Source organism: Cupressus sempervirens, chromosome 8 (genome assembly GCF_028749045.1).
Source record: "Cupressus sempervirens isolate cs-2001-9-10 chromosome 8, ASM2874904v1, whole genome shotgun sequence".
NCBI lineage: Eukaryota > Viridiplantae > Streptophyta > Pinopsida > Cupressales > Cupressaceae > Cupressus > Cupressus sempervirens.
This window is the reverse complement of record NC_143125.1, coordinates 767,260,977-767,284,938: the sequence shown is the minus strand read 5'-3', so window position 1 is coordinate 767,284,938 and position 23,962 is coordinate 767,260,977. Positions and strand designations below refer to the sequence as shown.

Sequence of the window (23,962 nt, the reverse complement as noted above, 5' to 3'; positions counted from 1 at the left end):
AATCTTCCCATTGCTTGTGACTCTCCCCTAACTCCTACTGTCACACCTTGTCTGCGACCTTCAACACAAGCATGTCTAGTGAGATATAATACAGACTACACGTACACAATATCCTGACGCTTCATGTGCTCAGGTTGACTTTCGTGATTGACGAGCCACTTACTCACCCATTCTCTCGACAATGAAACAACACACAAGGATTTCACAGAGCAAAGAGAAGAGTAAGATACAATGAATTTTCTCAGTACAAAATTTTTGCAAGCTTCAAAGGCATCTTAAAAAATACATCAAAATAAAAATGACAACAATAGACTATACAGGAAAGAGAAATGAAAGTGAAAACACTCACCTTCACAATGAATTGACGCATGCAATGATGCAAAAGGATATAAAAGATAAAGAAAGAATGACGAGTTGCTTCTTTCACTTAATATAAAATTTAATCACAATCGGTCATGCATATGGCCCTGCAGCTAACCACAACTGTTACATCCCAAATTTTGACCTAATTATTTATAGTTGTTGAATTGAATGGATTTTCTTTCATAATCATGTGAAAAGAGTGGTTAACTATATCCGTCGTATTCATTATGTTAATTATTTTATGATGATGGTTGTTATCCATTGTTTGTCATGTGATGATTAGCAGTTGCTTGATTTCGGAATTATGGTTCATAATTAAATTCCTTATCTACATTAAATGTTAATATGGATTTATCATAGAACTTATTATTACCGTGGAAAATGTTGCACAAGTGATTGCAAGAGAAGATGAAAGGGAGAAGCATTGCAAAACAGGATCAACGGAATAGGATACTAGCTTAGTCCAATTATAGGGTTGACAGGTATGACCTTTAATTGTCTTGGTATGGATCTAGCGACTTGAACATCAGGATACAATCGATGGACCCGCATGAGCTTTAAAATAAACATTTAAAACATAAAATTTTAATTAAAAATAATGGGTACCTCAAATGGTTTTTGATTGACATTTCCACCATATCACTATAATGTATATTTATGTACGTGCACATAGATAAAGGAATAAAGGTGACCACATTAAGATTATTTTTATAAAATAAATAATATGGTGCCACCTCATAAATACATCTACATACAACTAGATAAATTTATTGTAATTACCCTTGATTTATAACCTTCAAATCTTTTTCCATATTTATTCAAATTCTCGCTAGTAACCGATAAAGCACATTTGAAATATTGGTGTTCAAGAAGCCAAGTTCTTTCTTTTACATTACGGCTTCTTGGACATTACGGCTTCTTGGAAGCCAAAAGGTTTCAAATACTTCTTTATATTATGAAGCTGTGAGAGACCATGAGCATCATTATTCCACCCGATAACTTTGCCTTATTCCACCTGATATCTCTGCATTATTCCACCCCATAACTCTCTACATTTTTCCTTGCAACAATTTTGTCATTTCATTAATATTTTGCTGAAGACATGATTGGTAATCACAAAGAGAGCTACGCCTGAAGTTAATTCCATGAAGGAATTGAATATTAGCATCTAGCAAAGGCTCCAATACTTCTAAACATACCAGGTTATGTGGTTGACTTACCATATCCAATCAATTTATATTATATTCTTTTTATCAGATATCACTACATTGTATTTACAATAATAAGCTACAGATTCTTGAAATGTCATACATCATCCTTGTTTGATATCATCAGATAGTTCCTCCTAAGTCAGAACTTCTCATGATAGGTGAATACCAGTTATTCATGATATGATTTCACATCTTTATTTTACTGCTGAATGTCATGGTATTTATTTTGCAAACATTATCTTTCTCAGGTCACAAATATGTGATATGTTGAAAACATGTAATGTTCTTATATCAAGTTGAGAATCAACCAACCGAGCCGATTGCTCTGAGTTTCGAACACTTGGGATTCACCGGCTATATAGCCATGGAAAAAGTGAAGAGTTGAGATGGAAATTTTCAATAACATGGAAATAAAAGGCAGACATGACATATCTAAATTATTTTAAATCATTTAATAGCTCATGCATGTTCATACTTACTATTCCTCTATTGTCAAGTCGAGCGGTGGTGATCGGATCATTGAACCCATCCGAAAACCTTGGCAAAGGTCGTTAAAGGCATGTTTGTCATCGATGATCACTTGATGTCAATAGTGTCAGTTATTCAGACATGTCCATCCATAATTGTGCGGACATTCTAAACACCGGAATGCTCAAGTGGCTGGATTAAAGTATCCCAAGCTTGATCCTGGGGTAGGGAGGGTCTTTCTATTCAATAGATTGTGTGGGGATGAATATCATCCGAGGTTGGAAGATAAAGCCTAGGCCAATGTTTCTCCTCTTACCGAAAGTTGAGGCTTGCACAACCAATATAAGACTCACTAGTTACTTCTTGTATGTTCCTCTTTCTATTTCATGTTATGCATTTACTTTACTTGTGTATTCAAGTAAAGATAGAAAATCATTATTTCAGTTATTTCATTGATCATTGTTATAGTTATTTCAGTTGATTGTTATTACAGTTATTTCAGTTAATCGTTATTACAATTATTTCAATTGAACGTTATTATAGTTATTTCAGTTTGGTTTTGTTATCTCAAATAATCGTTAGCAGTTAAAATCAGTTAATGTCTCATGAGAAGGAATTCAACATATTCTGTTTCAATAATTAGTTGATGAGAACTCTTTCTAGATCACCTTTATTTTGTTATGAAAATCCATTTGTTACATATGGTATCAAAGCGTTGGATTCGACACTGAGCCTAAGGCACACTACTTTCTAGTAAACCTGAAAATTATTATAATAAATGTACAGGATGCAAGTACGTAAAACACCTCGCAATAAGACACGACATCCCATCTTCTTGTACTTGATTAAGAACATGTCAACCTCAATTACACTTGTTCCATGCCTCAAGACAATGAAACCCTAAAAAAGGCTTTGCAACGAATGAAGAAGGAAAGAGTCAGGTGGACACCTGCTAGTAAAGCAGCATATAGAAACAAACTAATTCAAAACTGAAACACTCGTCAGGACAATTCTCTTATGCACTTCCATAGATCTTGGATGGTGAGGGATATGTACAAATCTGAATGTGAATTGAATGCTAAGAAGCAAAATTTAGATTCCATACTGTAAACATCCTCTGAAGAGGATATTTTTTTAAATAAAGGCTACTATAAATGCAGCACGGAAGTATTAACGTTGATTAAACAAATTGGTTTATTCATGTGTTATATCCACTTGCAAACTCTTTTAATTTATTGAAGGCATGCTATATATATATATATATATATATATATATATATATATAAACAAAAAATTGACATAATAATCTTCCAATTTCTAGGTTAAACCAGTAAACAAACAAAACGAGCAGCAATGAGAACATTACAAGTCATGACATGGTCCATGAAAATAACACAAAAACATCCACTGATTTATTACTTCAGATTTTGCAAGAAACGCAACTGAAGTTGGATAATATGAAAAAAAGAATGAATGAAATGGCAGCCCAGATGGGGCAAAACCAAGAAGAAATGCAATTCTCTCCTCCTCCCAGAACAGAAACCGAAGTCTTTGAACACAACAAGAAAACCTCTCAACCTTCACCCACTCAAACTGAAAAACAAAATAAACAAGAAATAGTGACTGATCTGTCTATAGACATTAAGAAGATCAAAACACCCAAATTTGATGGCTCTAAATCTAGAGAAGATGTAGAGGCTTGGTTAACCAAAATGGAGCAATACTTTGAAATTAAGAACTTTTCAGAACCCTCAAAAGCAATTTGGGGAATATATCACTTTACTGGAGAAGTTGCTACATGGTGGGGAAACACCAAGGTTGAGCTAAACATTAAAACCACTGAGATTACCTGGAAAAAATTTGTAACCATTTTTAGGAGTCACTGGTTACCCCAAACCTTTTATGACCAAAAGTTCTTGGATTTCCAAGATCTTAAGCAAGGAGATATGACTGTACACAAGTACTGGGAGAAATTCACCCAATTACTTGTAATAGCCCTACTCAAATCTGCTCTCAAAAATGCTGATGAAAGCTCAAGGAATTTCATCAAACAATTCACATGCAAGGGATGCATGACTGATATAGTATTTCAGCTAGCTTCAAATGACTTTTTCTTCAATTTGCATCAATAAGAATTTTGTGCTAGAAGACTACGATGGACTACACAATGACCTAACATGAGGGTGCTACTAATTTTGACAATATTCAGTGCATATATATGATCTAAGCATGAGAAATGAACACCTACAGCCAACTGGCATTTTTACAAACAGTTGGTATGCAAACTAACTAGCTGATAAATAATGATATTAAATTGCTTAAATGACACCAGCAACTATTATCTTCTTAATTGCAATGAAAATTACAATGCTCATGAAATATGGCCAAGACTTTGGCATTTACATGGATTACCAAATGATAATGCTGGTATAATGCACACTTACAGCTGAAAGCTTATAACACCCTAAAAAACAATACTAACAAAAGAACCTGGTTGTAGATGGTTGTAATAATTTCCTTCTATGCTGCCCCTTCTGCTTTGCTTTTTTCGAACTGCTTTTTCGGCCTGCTTTTTTCGGTTTTGCTTTTTCGGACTACTTTTTCGTACCCGCTTTTTCAGCCTGCTTTTTCGGTTCTGCTTTTTTCGGACTGCTTTTTCGTACCCGCTTTTTCAGCCTGCTTTTTCAGTTCCGCTTTTTCGGACTGCTACTATGTTGAATCTCAAGATCATATCTTTCAATGGCATCAAAATTTCCAGCTTGAAGGGATTTCGTCCTCCAAACTATTGAGACATAATCTCCAAAAAATTTCCCAATTTCTTTGATATTTTCAAACATGCTTAAAAGAAGCTCTTCTATTTCTTTTATAGTGTTCTCACAAGAGCTCCATCTTTCGTTTTCTCAATGTGGCATAAAACATAACTCCCTTTATGTAACTTATGTCTCCAATGTGTTATAAAATAAAAGGGACTTTTTTTAATTTAAATATTTCCCACAAACTATAGACTATACATTAATAAAGTTAAATATTTAAATTTAACTTTATAAAATAGCTTTATCAATGCATAACAAATCTTATCAGTTATAAACAAGTCTTCTTGTTGATTTTAAATAATTACCATCGACATATCGCTACCCCTGGATGTCCGACCATGTCCAAGATGACTTACTATAAATAGTAAGTATGCCCAAAGTTGCCTCAAATCCCCTCAGAAGGACCTGCAATTGAAACTATCTAGGCCAAATGGCCTCTAAGTCCCTTTAATGTCTTATTTAGCCTACGGGACCGTGGGGAAATAGGCTAATGACAAAATCATGCTATGAATGCTAAAGAGGGGACCTTACAGTCCGCCCTTCGCAAAATTGCTTGTCCCCAAGCAATGGTCGAACAACAACCCAATCAATCCACTTGGATCCCAAATGTAGTCATGAACTATACTGCTGTCAATCAACATAGGCTCCTGCAACAACCTCTGAAAATTAACCAAAAGGAATCCATAATCAAATTGGCGAATACAACTCACCCAAACTCCAAAGTCAGGAACCCATGAGAAACAAGCTCTCGAAATATCAGAACCCAAGTAGAGTAGATAACCCAAACTGCCAACATAGTAAATACCATCAACACATCCCACTAGCCTATGTGGAATGTACAATACAATTATGCAAGAACAATGAATACTCCTGCATGAAACTACACCAAATACAACGAATCCACACATTGCACACCTACTGCAATTATCACAACTCTGCAAATCATCGGTCACTGTCTCATAACCATAACACCCATGCACTGCTGATGGTGAATAGTCATTACACGGTAGATAGCAAAAACGAGATCCCAGACCAAACCTGTCTGCCATCAACTCCTCAACACATGGATCAAAAGCAAATCGATGAACATATCCTACAGTATAATGCCGGTAAAAAGAACCAATCTCAGTCAAAGACTCATCCTGCAGACGTGATACAACCAACTCTGACTGATCATCAGCTAAGTCAGAGGATGATATAGCCCAGAGTGCAGAATCAACAACAACATCACTAGTCTTTGTGCCCTCCAAGTCAAACATACCACAATGCTCAGCTGCAGCGCCCAACTCAACTGAACCTGCCTCAGTGGAAACAGACCAAATATGCCAATACTAGTGTCATGGATAGATATATCCTCATCTCCACTGCCTCTATCAACCTCGACCATGGACATCCTCGAATCACCAGACACCATGGTCAGTAACTGTACAGAATCTGGTAAAGACTGAAGTCGTTCCAACTCCATGGTCACCTCAGCTAAATGAAACTGTGACTCCTCGAAAGCCAATTGTGTACTCTCAAGAAACTCAGAAGTCACCTCAAGCTGCTAAGTAAGCTTACTCACCTCATCTTCCTTGACCAATAATGCGTCATATGCTGTACTGCCCCACTCCATAAGATAATCTCTATCGGCTACCAACTGCATATAATTCTGTCTCAGAATCCAGATAGCCTCCCATAAAGAGTGGATCTCTGTCAAGGAAAGATAATTGCCTCCCTGCTCATCACTAGCAGGAGAACCCCATCCATAAACTGCTAACAACTAACAAGTAGCATCGAAATGCTCGCAAGCGATAGAAATGTCTCGCTCGCAAACTCTCTGTTGAATAGACACATGATTGTGCTGACTGGTCGCACTCCTATACTCTATCCCCGGTACACTGTCCAAAGGAGTAACCTTAGAATAGCTATCATCTGTAATACTCAGATCCTGGGACTCTTCTGTAAACTCTGTCATATCTAAGAGATCATTAACCCATTCCAACAAGAATGGTCGACTGGATATATGAACAATGCCCAACACAGGTGTGTAAAAACTAAATCCAGCATCGAACAAGCTACTGGCATGGATGAGAACTACACCTAGCAAGCTACTAATCAAGTCCATGATGGTGCAATAGATACTACTACCAAAGAATGATAAATATCTCCGGTCAAAATGATCCCAAGTACTAATATAAGGATCCCAACATCTAATCCATGAACGGAAACCAACTGGCAATTCAAGTAAACTTCTCACCTGAGTAATGTGAACAATACCAACTGACTTCACACACCTGTCTACAGTCTCTGAATTCGAACTGTGAATGCTAGACGTACTCATATCATCATCAATATGTGACCCAACTGTAAAAGGAAACTGAGTCCCTGCTATATGCGCTAACTCCCAAACTGAACTCACCTCAAGACAACACTCGTCCACATGTCTCTCAGAATCCTAGAGAGCCAACTGAGTACACACCAAGGAATTCCGAGTATCCTCCAACTCATGAAAAAACTGGTCAACCTCCTTCTCCACCTTCTTCACTGCATCTAAATAGATCCTTGCAAGATTAAGGATATGATTGCGATCTGAAAGTAGGTGTATGTAACTTAACTTCATTGCCTCCATGCCTTCCTTGATCTGTTGTAAGTCGTCACAAGAACCTGTTGTGACTACTTTTTGTCTCCCCTGCAATTGAATCATCCAAATGTGATTCTCAATCAATCCATGTATCTTGTCATGATGAGATAAAGTCGTCACAATATTCTTGTCCCTTGTCTTCAGCTGGCATGCCAAACCAAGTAAAGAGCTACTAGCCTCTATCTCATGTGAAGAAGCATCCAACTGTGCCTGATACTCACTTTCTGCAAAGTCCTGAATGCTCACTTTAAGATCAATTGTACTATCCTCAAACATGACAGTATCCTCAACTGCTATAACTTCATCCAGCCCAATTGTACTGGAATCACTATCTGTGTCAATTGCACAATCCGGTGTGCCTGTGATATCACCTTCTGGCTCATCCTGCACGACGTCTGTAACCCCTTCTACTTGTGCAGATGATGCAGATAAACCATTACCTGAAGATGTGTTAATGTCTCCCTGTATCGAATCAGCATGTCTATTAAACTCCTCATACAAGTTTCTGCCTGTCATAGGGAAGGTATGATCCTTAGGCCTATCAAAACGTTCAATCAGTCTGTCCTTAAACTCCACATATAAGGTAATGTGTGCATGACCCATAGTGACCATACCATGATGCCACCACTCGTGTGCTAACCCATCCAGGTGAATTGCTGCATACTTAATAGCTTCTTCCTCAGGCATAGGGTTCATTTGAAAGTATGTGTCAAGCCTTTGAACCCAAGCTCTTGCTCTAGACTTCCCTGAGCCATCGTAATATGGTAACTGAAGTTTCCCTACTTTCTCTCGTAGCTCATAGCTCTGGTTCCTGTCATGTCCACGTGGCATATGCTTCATCCGCACATCTATATACTCCCTAAAGGTAATTGCAGCAGTAAAATCTGGACCTCCGGCTTCCCAATCTCTCCTCAGCTGGTCCTGTATATCAGTGATTTGGGGCTCTGGTACAAGCTGCTCTGGAGCTCTAGGAGGAAATGTGGGAATAATGGGCCTCGAACTCACTGTCCTAGATTGCTGGGGTGCATGACCGAAATTGTTCCCAACTTGTTCACCTCTATTATGTGTCCCATCCTGATTATTCCCATTCTGATTGTTACCATTCTGATTATTACCATTCTAATTATTTCCTCCACCTACGTTAGCATTCAACCCCATTTGACGAGCCATCATCTGCATCATAAGCTCCAATCTCTGACTCTGTTCTTGTGCTCTCTGCTCTGCTGATCGCTGTCCCTGTGCTAAGGTATCTAATAACTGTAAGAATCTTTCCTTTCCCTGATCTGGACTGGCATTCATTTTGTCAAACATTTTTCTCTCTATCTGGCTAATTCAAATTCCCAATAAGACCTCCATAGGATGGCAGGAAACCGCTCTGATACCACTGTAATAACCCCAATAGGTTATAACTTCTTCAAACACCAAAAATCTTTATACTTCAGTTGTTTGACATTTCGTCAAACACTTTGCAAGCAAGCTCTGATACCACTGTAATGACCCTCCTCAAATCGACTCTCAAAAAAATGCTGATGAAAGCTCAAGGAATTTCATCAAACAATTCACATGCAAGGAACGTATGACTGATATAGTATTTCAGCTAGCTTCAAATGACCTTTTCTTCAATTTGCATCAATAAGAATCTTGTGCTAGAAGACTACGATGGACTATACAATGACCTAACATGAGTGTGCTCCTGATTTTGACAATATTCAGTGCATATATATGATCTAAGCATGAGAAATGAACACCTGCAGCCAACTGGCATTTTTACAAACAGTTGGTATGCAAACTAACTAGCTGATAAATAATGATATTAAATTGCTTAAATGACACCAGCAACTATTATCTTCTTAATTGCAATGAAAATTACAATGCTCATGAAATATGGCCAAGACTTTGGCATTTACATGGATTACCAAATGATAATGCTGGTATAATGCACACTTACAGCTGAAAGCTTATAACACCCTAAAAAACAATACTAACAAAAGAACCTGGTTGTAGATGGCTGTAATAATTTCCTTCTATGCTGCCCCTTCTGCTTTGATTTTTTCAAACTGCTTTTTCGGCCTGCTTCTTTCGGTTTTGCTTTTTCGGACTGCTTTTTCGTACCCGCTTTTTCAGCCTTCTTTTTCGGTTCCGCTTTTTTCGGACTGCTTTTTCGTACCGCTTTTTCAACCTGCTTTTTCAATTCCGCTTTTTCGGACTGCTACTATGTTGAATCTCAAGACCATATCTTTCAATGGCGTCAAGATTTCTAGCTTGAAGGGATTTCATCCTCCAAACTATTGAAACATAATCTCCAAAAAATTTTCCAATTTTTTTGATATTTCCAAGCATGCTTAAAAGATGCTCTTCGATTTCTTTTATAGTGTTCTCACAAGAGCTCCATCCTTCGTTTTCTCAATGTCGGATAAAACATAACTCCCTTTATGTAACTTATGTCTCCAATGTGTTATAAAATAAAAGGGACTCTTTTTAATTTAAATATTTCCCACAAACTATAGTCTATGCATTAATAAAGTTAAATATATAAATTTAAGTTTATAAAATAGCTTTATCAATGCATAACAAATCTTATCAGTGATAAACAAGTCTTCTTGTCGATTTGAAACAATTACCATCGACATACCGCTGCCCCTGGATGTCCGACCATGTCCAAGATGACTTACTATAAATAGTAAGTATGCCCAAAGTTGCCTCAAAACCCCTCAGAAGGACCTGCAACTGAAACTATCTAGGCCAAATGGCTTCTAAGTCCCTTTAATGTCCTGTTTAGCCTACGGGACCGTGGGGAAATAGGCTAATGACAACATCATGCTATGAATGCTAAAAAGAGGACATTACATTACTGAAGTATGCACCGCCATACCAACAAAATAGGAACCTGAAAGTGAGGAAATTCATCATGGGACTGAATAATAGAATAGGAGAAGCATTTGATGTTCTTAAGTGGAGTTAAGAAAGAAGCTTCTTAAGTGGAGGTACGTTTGGGAAACTTGTGCCATTTAGAGGTTATAAATATGAGCCCATTTGATGAGAAAAGCATCTCAATTGTCTGTTGATTTTTATTGGTCTTTGTGAAGGGTTTTCTAAATTGTCTGATTTCCAATCCCTTGCTGATGTATAAGAATTTGATCTGGAGAATTGAGATAAGTTGATGCTTGAAATTCACAGATGGGTATTGTGAATTCATTTAGAGAATTTTTTTCCCTTTTGTTGCTACTGTATCTAGGCAAACTGGTAGTGATTTACAACTGCAATTTAGAAATTGTGTTGGTTGTGGAATTCTGGAAATGGTTTGTTATCTCCAATTTCTGTTTACAGTGAGGTTGGGAGATATTATGGTACTGAGAAACTGATTATAAATTGCAACTGTGAATCTGGTATAATTGTCATTGAGGACTGGCAACAATATTCTCTCATTTGGCATTGGAAAACTATCAAATTTGGGCGCCATTGTGGTTCAGTCTTCTTCTGTCCTCTACTGTCTAGAATTCTCAATATCAGTGCTGGAAATTGAGCAGTGATTCAGGTCATCGGAAGTCTGTAACTAAATTACAGACCTGCGGACTAATCTGGAGGCCCTGTAATCTCCAATTTTGGGTCTGCATTTACATTTGCAGACCTGTGTTGTTACTTGACAAAACCTGTGTCCAACTTAGGCTCACGTTTCATATTGAGAAGCCAGCAGTCGATTGTAGAGGGCTTCGATAAACATAGAGGCCTGCGTTTTTCATTCTAGAGGAGAGTTTTAAAGGCCTGCGGCATGTTACAGAGGACCTGAAAACTGATTAAAGGCACTGCATTGGATTCAGGAGGACTGCGATCAGGATTGGAAGGCCATCATGGATGCTGGGGTGAGTTGGTGGTGGTGTGCTGTAGCTGCACATTGAGTCTGGACAAATATATTGCAATTATATTTCCATACTAGCAAATCAACAGGTTCCTTACATGCAAATTTGAATTTCAGAATAAATTCATTACAGTTATTTTCATCAATTTAATTTGCAGAAATTGAAGTTACTATTGTTATTATTTCTGGGCAATGCTAGAAATTATATTGGTGCTCTTAATTTCAGTATTTATTATATAATTAATTTATTAAAATTCAAAAGTTGCAAAACCAAGAAACAACCCATTGACACTGTCAGAATATTACTATGAAGTGTTTGACAAAATGTCAAAGCATTGAATTATGAGGGGATTGATATTTGATCGAGCTTCAACCAGTCGAGTATTATTACAAAGGTTATTACATTTACTTGCAATTTATTGCATAAAATAAGATTTTTCACTGGTTTTCTGCTGGTAAAATCAATATCGAACACAAATTGAACAAGTACTTTAAATTGCCACAACTAGAGACTAGGTTGCAATCAATTGTGGGTCATTCCCAACTTCGCAACAATGTTTTAGATTGCTGACAAATTCATGGCACCCTTCAATTTGTCTTTTGTTGATCAATTGTTTAATTCCTAATGGACTTACTAATTTAAGTGTAAATTTATCAGTGTAAATTGTCTTCCACTAGTACTAACAAATACGAAGACTAAAAGAACCTTCCTCGTTTCAACCTATACATTCTATAATGTTATGTTTTAAGCCCAAAAATCAATGAAGATAAACAGCAATAAGAAAGAGCCAAAAACTGAAACAATACCCACCAGAATTACCTTGGGGAAACCCTCCTAAAATGAAAGCAAAAACCCAGCCACACAACAAAATATCATTATATTGATCATAAAAGTTCAAGTACATAAGTTTCCACATGATTGATTTACAATATACCAAGCAATCATATAAATAGATTACATAAGGTTCTTCATCTATCACATGAAGGTCTCTTGAGTCCCAAAAATAAGACCCTTCTTATTTCCACATATTCAACACTTATTATTTCCATACACATGACTCTTCGCATGACATATGACACATGTCCTTTTACATAAAATAATAACTTAAATTTGATCGCAAATATCTCTTTCAGCTGAAGATGACCATGACGGTCATAACAAACAAATTTCTCTCTGATAAAATCAGAGATAAAGATCTCTGTCGCAGCTACAATCTTCAACATATACTAGTTTGTACCATTGAAATTTAATTTTTAGAAGTTCCTCTTCTAATGAAAATCATTTGTGTTTCCGTGAACAGTTAACCAATGGCATTTGTACTGGAAAGTTACAAGCCAATCTTGAGCCATTTTTCAATCCACCATGTTTAGCAAGTCAAACATTCCTTATTTGTAAGAGTCCTAAATAAAAGTCGCACGTATGATATTTTCTTTGATTTGTCACTGATATTAATTGGAATCCTATAACATATTATTGAATCCCAATTGTTCCATTCACGAATACCATAATAATATAATATAAAAAATGTGAGTAAGCCATAAATTTTTAAGAAATGGCATCCTTTGCAAAGCTGACCAGGTGATGAGAAATTAAAAATTGACCTGTAAAATTGAACAAATTCCTTTGGATCGATTTTTTGCTTCCTACGAAATGAAATTGTGCATTATCAAGTCAATCAGGTATTTCCTTCACTTTTCATCATTAGCATTCATCACTCCACACTTTGCAATTAATAGAAAATTTCAAAGTTGGCATTATTTCTGAAATGCTGATTCAAATGTTCATCCGCAAGCATCTAAACTCTAAAGATTAGCTCCATGATGTAATTTCAGAAGACCTCCATCATATACACATGTATAATGTGTAATTTCCTCTTGAAATAAATTTCAAGATATATATTTTGTTCTTTTGCTGCTCTAACACACAAATATCCTCTTCAAATTTTCCTTGAAGTTCTGCTATGAAAAAGTTGCAAGTGAACTGATTCCCATTCATCTATACTATTGACTCTAGCTTACTAAAGTTCTATCAACCCTCGTGATAAACTTAACCAATAAAATAAGTTGTATTTTCAATATAGCAACTCCAAAATAGTCCTTAACATTGCAAGCTATGCTAGAAACAACAAAGGATCCCACTGATTCAGAGCATTTTGACAAGTTGCCAGGCAACCCATCCACCAAGCAACCAATGCAATAGACATGCGGTACCCACAAAATGATTTATTTGCACTTATTAATGAAGAAGAAAGAAAATACACTTGCACTATATGTGTCCAGTCTGAATATAATATGAATTTATTTGCAGTACTTCTAAGTCCAAGTAAAATATGAATGCAGACCATGAGCAAGTATAACTGGATCCACAGATCTTTTCAAGAGGACTTTTTGCAGTTACTAATGAAGAAGGAAGAAAATAAACTTACATTTTATATCTCCAGTCCGGATAAAATAAGAATGCAGACTATGAGCAAGCTTGAGTGGATCCACAGATTTGCTTGCTGCAGCAAGTGCCTGCATTGTAAGCATTTTTTTTGAAGTTTCTTTTTCATGAAAGAGCAAAGGGCAAGAGTTCTTAGTTATCTATATTTCTACAGCTAATATGTCCTTCCTTTAAATCAAGCAAGGTAGAAACTTGCGTTCCAATGTATTCTACCATCACATGATACAATTAAATGAATCTTGTTTATTTACAGTATCCTTAGATTGAATAATTTATCATTCCTTATGCAAATGAGAGAACAAGAAGTCCCTAACCCTCTAAAATTATGCTACCAAGTGCATTTCAGCCAAAATAAGATAGCTTATAACAAGAGTAATTAAACACAAACAATGGTTTTCTATTGAAAATTAAATATTTCTCAACTTGATATTTACAATTACCTTAAAGATCTAAGAGGTAGCTTCAATATGACAACATTAAACCCATATCCCATGCCTTAAAGTAACCTCCCAATGTTAGAATTAATATTTATTTTATATAAGAGCACTTTATCACGCTAACCCTTTATCATAAGTGTGTAGCTTTGGATGTAAGAATAGAAGCTCGTAACAAAAGACAACTTTGAATTACAAAAGTTTTGCAAGGAAGGAAGATCATATAAACCTACTAATCAGAGGTTGTGTATTGAAGTGGTATTGTTTTCTTTTTTTTTTAAAGGCAAAAGTGGGCAAGCCGCTATAATATTTTATTAATAAAACTGATTCAAATCTCAACCAAGAAAGAATCAAGAAGAAAACCCGGAATCGTCATTCAATACAAAAAAATTGAATCATCAAATCATGTATTGAAGTGGTATTGTTAAAGAAGGAATGTTGTAATGTCCTCATTTTTGTCAGTATCACAGTTTTAAGGATTAGCCTAGTATTGTGATTCTCGTGGGCTAATTATTGTGGATAGAGGATCTTCAAAGGCAGTGGCTTGGCCTGGGAGGGTCTTATCTTCTCCACAATTCCGTAAGCTACAGGTTGGTCTTCGTTTGGCTTAGATTGGACTTCATTTGGACTTAGTTTTGTGTACTTACTATTTCTGATAAGTTGGGCGTTGATTCAAATGGACCCTTTCTATTTTTGTAAAGTGAATTTGGTCACATGGAGAACGTGTGACTCCTATTCAGAAAGCATATTTAAATGATGACTATTTTAAGAGTTATTATATTTTTAGTGGCCAAATTATTATTAATCATTAAATGGCTTATTATAAAGTTATAATTTAACTTTATAATTTCACTTAAGTTGGGTTGAGTCATCATTGGAAGGGGTCATTTATCATATGCCTAAGCCAAGTGTTAAATATTTAAAATGATGTTGTGTTGGAAAGTTTCAAGAACTGAGTTTTTTGGGGAAACTTTCACAATTTTTGAAGTTGAGTTCTCTTGGAAACTTTTGTCAACAAGGCATAATAAATCATTTCACTAGAAAAAGCATGCTTGAATATTTATTTGCTTCTACTGCCTCTGTGGCTTTTTTTGAGGTTCCAAATATAGATGCCCCTGCTGAGGTATAAAGGTTTTGATGCTGAGAAATGGCTTATAATTCACAACTGAGGTATTGTGAATTAGTTTATGAGAATTGTTTGTATCACTGCTGAAGTATAGTGATTTAACTATATTTTGGGATATTAGTTGAATCTTCTCTACTGTATTCTCTATGGCTGAGAAGTGATCTACTAGCTGAAGTATTGTGGATTAAATTATGAGACTCGTTCAAGGCTGAAAATCTGAGTCTTCTTTCTGTATATGCTGTTGACGTTGAGGACTTGGGAGAAATTGGTAGAATTAATTACAGTGTATTACATCTGCTGCTGGACATTGGAGATTGTCATTCATTTTGGCGTTACTAAGGCCTGCTATTGATCACCTATACTGCTGCAAAGAAGGTGATTGTCACTATGAAATTTGGCGCTGCATTTCTAGATTTTCTGTCACTGTTGCTGGGGTTTTGGTATTTTCAGTTTCACTGCAGATTTGGACTGCGAAGACTATAGGTTCTTCATTATAATTTGAAATTGATCATTGAATTTAGCATTCCAAGTTATCGTTAGCTATCATTGTTAATTAAAATTTACAGACTTTCACTAAGCATAGAAAGTGAATGGTAAATTGATCTTGGTTCATCATTTGTAGAACCATAACTTATCTAGCAGATTTTTATTGGAAATACATATATCATTGATTAGTTCAGTCTAGAGGAAATTACATATATATTCAGCAGTGCTCGCAGATATTGGAGTATGCTTGCCAAGTGTTTGACAAATTGTGAAACTCTTGAATTTGTCAAGAATTGGTGTTGTTAAAGTTATAATCTAGTCAGGGTTATTATAGTGGTATCAAAGTAGTTTCCTGCCAACATGCAGGAATTTGGGCTCACTTGTTATTATGTTCAGTGTTCTCTTCAGAGGGTACCAACATTTGGTTTGGTGACTGGTATTCAAAACCCATGGAGATAGACAGGAGGTTTATTCCAGGTAGCTATTACACCCGCAGAGGGTGTACTTTACCACCTAGGAATGGAGAATTTGAGATACGGGGTATTGTGAAATAGTTGGATGTGCTAGTGAATGAGCTGAATCAAAATCACAAACGGATGACCCAATTGATTTCAAATCCGAGAATTGAGCAAAGCGTGATATTGTTTTTTCGAAGAGCAAAATTGGATGATACAGTAGTGGCTACAGATGTGTGGGACATTTCTTATGAGACACCACATGAGTTGGACACAGTAGAGGTGGAATGTAATGGCACTTCATGTGACGTTGAGTTAGATGATATAGTTGTTGACACAAGTTTCCAAGATTGTGCATTTGATGGCAATGTAGTGGCAGTGGAGGTAAGCGTGCACGATGATATTGTCATATCTACAACTAATTTTGTGATAGATGAGCCATCTAGTAAGGTACTTAGCAGCAATACCTTAGATATTCAAGTGTGTATTGCAGATAGTACACATATCATTGATGATGGGGTGAGTAATGTCATAACAGAGTCATGTTATAGTTCAGATCAGCACAGTGGTGAGGCTCACTTCGTGGACAATCCTACGTTCGACATCGATGCAACATTGTATTATGACAATCTGATGTTTGAAGTTGGTGTCAATCACTCACCTAAGTGGAGTTGGACTCATTTTTCACCATCTGCAAATTTGGTCCAGTTATTTGTTGTAGCAGTTGGTGATGTTCCTGTGTCCACAAGTTTTGACGTGCCTACACCTATTGTTGATCCAGCTGGCATGAGTGCATATAGCTCTCTAGAAACTATGTCTTTTTCAAGGATTGTTAGTGATGATTAGGACTCCAATCCAGTATATATTATGTGGGTGGTGACCAAGAAGAGGCGTATGCTGAGATTTCCTATGGAGTCTTCTTCTAGTAATATCCTAACTTCTACATCATTAGCAAAGGTTCTAAGTACTATGTTGCAGGATATGTTGTTGATCCTGACAATGTTAGTGATATACAGTTGGTTCATAGTTGACATGACTTGTTAGTGATGATTAGGACTCCAGTCTAGTATATATTATGTGGGTGGTGACCAAGAAGAGGCGTATGCTGAGATTTCCTATGGAGTCTTCTTCTAGTAATATCCTAACTTCTACATCATTAGCAAAGGTTCTAAGTACTATGTTGCAGGATATGTTGTTGATCCTGACAATGTTAGTGATATACAGTTGGTTCATAGTTGACATGACTGTCACGTACTTCTTCATTTGGGATCCAAGTGGAGGTTAGAGTTCATTCTGTTGTCGAATTGCTTGAGGACAAGCCATCTTGGGGAGAGAGGACTGTAATGTCCCCAATTTTTTCAGGATTAGCTTATTATTGCGATCCTCGTAGTCTAATTATTGTGGATAGAGAATCTTTGGATGCATTAGCTTGGCTTGGGAGGACCTTATCTTCTCCATAATTCAGCAAGCTACAGGTTGGTCTTCGTTTGGCTCAGATTGTACTTTGTTTGGACTTAGTTTTGAATACTTAGTATTCATGGTAAGTTGGGTGTTGATTGAGATGGACCCTTTCTATTTTTGGAAAGTGCATTTGGTCACATGGAGAAATAATAGGTGTGACTCCTATTTCAAACGGCACATTTAAATGATGAGTATTTTGGGAGTTATTAAATTTTTTGTGCCCAAGTTATTATTAATCATTAAATGGCTTATTATAAAGTTATGATTTAACTTTATAATTTCACTTAAGTTGAGGGTTCAATCATCATTGGAAGGGGCCATTTATTATATGCCTAAGCCAATAATGAATACTTAAAGTGATGTTATCTTGGAAAGTTTCAAGAGCTGAATTCTTTTGGGAAACTTTCACAGTTTTTGAAGTTGAGTTCTTTTGGAAACTTTTGTTAACAAGGCATTATAAATATGAGCTCATTTCATTGGGAAAAGCATGCTTGAATATTTATTTACTTATGTTGTCTCTGTGCCCTTTTCTGAGGTTCTGAATTTAGATGCCCTTGCTGAGGTATAAGGGTTTTGATGTTGAGAAGTGGCTTGTAATTCACAGCTGAGGTGTTGTGGATTAAATTCTGAGACTTGTTCAAAGCTGAAAATCTGATTCTTCTTTCTGTATATGCTGTTGACATTGAGGAGTTGGGAGAAATTGATAGAATTAATTACTATGTATTACATGTGCTGCTGGGCATTGGAGATTGTCATTCCTTTTGGTGTTACTAGGGCCTGGTATTGATCACTTATACTGCTGCAAAGAAGTTGATTGTCATTGTGAGATTTGAAGCTGCATTTCTAGATTTGGCGTCATTGTTGTCGGGGTTTTGGTATTTACAGTTTCACTGCAGATTTGGACTACGAAAACAATGTGTTCCTCATTATAATTTGAAATTGATTATTGTATTAGCATTCCAACTTATCATTAGCTCTCATTGTTAATTGAAATCTCCAAACTTTTACTGAGCATAGAAAGTGAATGGTATATTGTTCTTGGTTCATCATTTCTAGAATCGTAATTTATCAAGCAGATTTTTACTGGAGATACATAAATCATTGATTAGTTCAGTCTAGAGGAAATTGCATATATATATTGAATAGTACTGGCAGATATTGGAGTATGATTGCCAAGTGTTTGACAAATTCCCAAACTCTTGACTTTGTTACAAGTTGTTGTTGTTAAAGCTATAATCTAGTCAAGGTTATTACAAATGCCTTCTTAAGACCATGGTTTCAATGGGCAAATGTACCTTTAAACATCTTTCAGATGCCTAATCTTTTAAAACCCTTGGCAACATATGTATATTTGTAATTAGAAGGAATGCCTTCTAAAGTCCCCATGATTTATATGGACCATTTGTACTTTGAAACGGGACTTACGTGTCAAACTACACAAGGGATTTTCCAAACCTGTTGCTTTTCCCACAGTGCCTACACTTTGAACAGGGTAAAATTGTAAATTTATTTTGAAATATAATAAAAATAGAGCATTAGCCTTTTACCAAACAAAAAGAAAATTGAACACAAACAATGGAAGAAAATTTCTCTACACACATCAAATGCCTCTCCTCTATATAGCGAGGAAGAAAATTGATTTCCAATGTATTTTGCCACTACATAATACAAATAAATGAATCTCATTTTTGACTGAATATGTTATTATTCCTTATGAAAATGAGTAAAAAGACGGACCTCTAAAATTATATTATCAAGTACGCTTCAGCAAACTAAAGAACATAGCTAGTAACAAGAGGAAGAAAACCTTAGTTCCACAAGCTTTCCCTACAGTGAGATAGGGATGTTGGTATAGGCTTAAGTTCAATTAGGCTACCGGTATTTTACATTATTAGTTAGATGTGGGCCACTTTTGCAAGATGGTTCAAGAGGTACCTTTCCCCTGTCAGAATGCCTTTCCACTCTAGTCGATAGTATATAATAACGCTAACTGCATTTTTTGGCTGAGGTAGTGTTCATGTAAGTGTTGTTCCACTACAAAATGCAAAATCAAATACTTAACATTTCAAGGAGAAACACCAACCAATCAATCATTTCTTGATATAAGGTCATCCATCATGTTAAGCTTGCAAAGTAAGATCATTAAATGACTTCTTAATTGTGGACTTCACTCAGTTTTATGATGTGATATGCTTGTTATCACAAACGGTCTTATGCTATTCATTCAACGGATATCAACTTTTGCACTTTTAAAGATTTGGCTCTATCATGTGCAATGAAAACATAAGTTTCATCTTCAAAACTTTCCACTTCAACCCAAACTTAAATTGGCTAACTTCTACTCCTAACTGCGAATGCAAGAAATCATGGATGATTTGGACTCTACTAGATGTAATCTCATCAACAGCTCCACCTAGTTAGCGCAAGCCTCTAAGGAACACTCGAATGGTTTTCAAATCACAATCTCCTCTCCAACCCCATCAAATGGATGTAAACTAAACATTGAACATCAATTGAAGTTAAATGCATTCAACCATAGGCTTAACACACAAGGCATTCCTACCATCAATAAGAGGCTAGTGGCCCAAATTTATTCGAGTCAAAGAAATAAACATACACAACTTTCATTCAACTAAACTACTTCAACATGCAAAGAAATCTACTTCAAGTGAAAGATTGAGAAAACAATGCAACACATTTTAAAGCAATATTAAGTAATTCACCATAAAGAACCAACAATGAATTATCAATTACTTTGACAAGCAATAAAGCAACAATTTCATCAAGTCTCTCCCTTAACTAACCTACTCTAATCCCCTAGCTCTCTACTACCTCCAATCTCCTAAGCTAATGAATTACAAGTGAGAAGGCTTTGGCTTTTTCAGCAGATCCATTACAATGAAGGGTCCAGATCAATCCAAGTTAAGGGCTGAAATTTCTTCCAACAAACCCTATTTAGGGATGCCAATTTATATTTAAGTTAAATCTCTCTTTTTCTGTTTCTCTCTCTTCCATAGATTTACTTATATTTCTAATGGTCACTCGTCTTTTATGTTTCCATATTCTCTCTCTATTCAATATGGAAACTTTCTCTTTCTCTCTTTACAATGTTTCTATTTCTCTCTTTGTTCATTATAAAAACATTCTTGTGTATACTTGCATATATAGATCATTTATGATCCTTGTTTAATAACACATTCTTTATTTTACCATAATATGGTATCGGAGCTTTTTTTCAAAAAATAATAATTTAATTCTTGAAATTTTCTCAGTTACATTTTGAAATAGGTTTTGAAAATCCTTCATTTCTTCATGAAATTTTAGACTCAAGATTTTCGACATCCTTTGCCTGGGTGTGTTCAAAAACTTGTTCGAACAAATATTTTCTAAAATTCCTCTAGGGTTTCTGTATATTTTTCTCTCTACAACTTTTCTCTTGCAACTCGTGCGTCAGCTGCCTTTTCCATGCCCACACAACCAGGTTCCTCTAAAACACAACTAGTTTTTTTGGCATTTTTGGGCTTTGCATTTGACATTTTTTTTGTGAGCCTATTTTTCTGCAAATTTGTGGCCTTTTTTGGGCATTTTCGACATGTCTTTTACCGCACATCTTCTGTCAAGGACTACACCTATGGTGTTTTAAACCCTCTGTCTCTAATTTTCGTCCAACAACATTTCTTTTTCCACCATTTTTACAGTCAAATCTATAGATTCTTGTTTTTTTGCAAAAACGGCTAGGGTTCCTATGAAACTCTCAAATTATTTGTCATTTTGATAACTTTTTGCGGATTTTTAATGGGCTTTTGCAAACCTCAAATGAGTCGGTATCTGTTTTTTTGGGTGCATCATTTTTGGTGCCTCGATTTTTGAGCCAGCAGATTTAGATACTAATTTCATATTCTTTCTAGCTTTTTTAAGCTCTCTTCTAGGTGTTTTTTAATCTTTTCTTGGTCTTCCATCAATCTACCTCAAAGTTCATATCTTTTCAAATATTCATGTTTTTTTGCATAAAAAATGTGTCATGGCATCTCTGACCAATCTTCGCTTGGAAGCATCTCTCACCAATCTCCGCTTGGAAGCCAGTCAACGATTTTCTACCACAAACCAATTTTCTAGAACATACAAAGTGTATTCCCTTGCAATTTTTTTGTTTTGTTTTTGAGTTAGACTGACCATTAAGGGAGGGTATTAGAGTAAAATCTCTCTATTTTTTTTTCTCTTTTTTATATATTTAATTCTATTTCTTGGTCACTCTTCTATGTTTCCATATTCTCTCTCTGTTCAATATGGAAACTTTCTCTTTCTCTTCAATTCTCTCTTTGTTTTGTTATAGAAACATTTTTTGTGTATACTTGTACATATAGATCATTTATGATCTATGTTTAATAACACATTCATTGTTTTTCCATAATAATTTACAACCAATTACATGAAAGCACCAATTCATTGGCTGATAAGCAAATTACAATGATTTTTCCAACCAATGAGAAAATAGGACAATTGACATGTTTTGATAAACTATACTGGAAATGAAATTTTCTAATTGGTGACAAACAATTGCCACCTCATCATCCTTATCTTGTGCTTGGAGTCTTGGCTTGTAGAAAGTGTTCGTTAAAATTGCAAATATTTCTTGCTCCATTGTTAAAAAGTATCTCTCAACAGTTGAGATTTTCTCCATCCTTTAGAATTTTGTCATGGAATTGACTTGAATCACTTGCATCTTCGTGAACATGTGAACTTGATCTTTCTCGATTCTCCTTGAATATGTCCTCATGTAGATCGATCTTTTGTGCTTTCCTAAATTTCCTCTTGATTTCAATTTCAATTTGCAAGTTGATAGCTTGAACGTGAATCTTTCCTTCTCACTTGAGTCCTCGAGCGTGAGCCATCTTCTTGTAGAATACGTGATTCTCCTCTTGAAGTCTCAAATTCATCCTTGGTCCTTACCTTGGTTTTTCAGGTCTTGTGTCTTGTTTTGTTCTTCTTCTCAATCACCGTTTGGTACTCCTACTTTGGTTGACTCTTTTGTTTGTATGCTCAGTCCCATAAACCCATGCGGTTTGTTGTTGGACATTAATACTATTATCTTATCTACCTTGACATCATCTCCATCTTTGGCCTTGAAAAGGGAAAGCTTCATTAAGTTCACAATAGAAATATGAAAATAAATTCACATTAATAGCGAACAAAATGGATTTCTCTTATTCAAGACAGCCTTTCTATCTTCTTGAAATGATCAATGTCTTGGGTATTTCTAGAGGCTTAGAAGAAACATTTCTTGGGTGGAAATCCAAAGGCAAGAGGATGTACATAGTGGGAATCCTCTAGTCAGAGGATTTCCACCAAGCACAATAAAAAATCATTCCAATTTCAATCACTTAGCATTGAAATCCCTTTCTTCTACAACTATTCAATTTGCACATTTGATTTGAATTTCGTTTTGCATGAGGAAAATAATGATAGAGGAAAACTGGGGAATTCCAAGTTGGGAGGATTATTGTGGTGGGAATCCTTTGGAGAGAGGATATCCATAGTTGGAATCCTCTAGGCAAAAGATTTCCAGCAAACATGATTTCGCCTCCCCTTCAACAATTTCCGACACTTATCTTATTATCAATCAATTTCACCTCAACCCATCATTCTTCACCTCTAAAACTTGCTCAAAGTCAATTTTGGCACAAAGTAAAAAAAGGGGGAAATTTTGGTTTGATAGGATCATTGTGGTGGAAATCCTCCAAACCTGATTTATCCTTTTCCTCCAATAGTTTTGAACTTTCCTCTTCTTATCATTAAATCTTTTCTCAAGTTACATACTTCATCCCCAACTCTTGTTTCAAATTATAAAATAGAGTGGTGAAATTCTTGACATTGGAGGATTCCATTCATGGAAATCCTCAGCTGAAACGATTTCCACGGTGGGAATCCTCAACTTAGAGGATTTCCACGATGGGAATCCTCTTGTCAAAGGATTTCTACCAAATTTACTTAGCACTTCATTTCCTTCCATCATTCCAAAACTTCATAGTTTCTCATCAATTTCACTTCCAACATAGCATCCTTTACCTCTAACACTTGCTTGGAGTCAATTTTGGCACAAAGTAAAAAAAGGGGAAATTTTGGTTTTAGAGGATTAACGTGGTGTGAATCCTCTAGAGAGAGGATTTCCATAGTGGGAACCCCTTGGTCAGAGGATTTCCACGAAACATGATTTTGCACCTCT

The 23,962-nt window shown here is 35.9% G+C and overlaps 1 protein-coding gene across 6 annotated transcripts in view; it reads right to left on the bottom strand.

Moving 5' to 3' along the window:
- The window catches only part of LOC149544673 (acyl-CoA thioesterase II), a 313,792-nt gene that overhangs the window by 178,084 nt on the left and 111,746 nt on the right, over nucleotides 1-23,962 (bottom strand). For all 6 annotated transcript variants that reach the window (XR_016355064.1, XM_089795239.1, XM_089795241.1 and 3 more), the window contains exon 8: nucleotides 13,761-13,848. Coding sequence is in view for 5 of the 6 variants with exons in the window: in XM_089795239.1 (XP_089651365.1) it covers nucleotides 13,761-13,848 (88 nt within the window). In the remaining variant the exon portion in view is untranslated. The remainder of the gene's footprint in view (nucleotides 1-13,760; nucleotides 13,849-23,962) is intronic.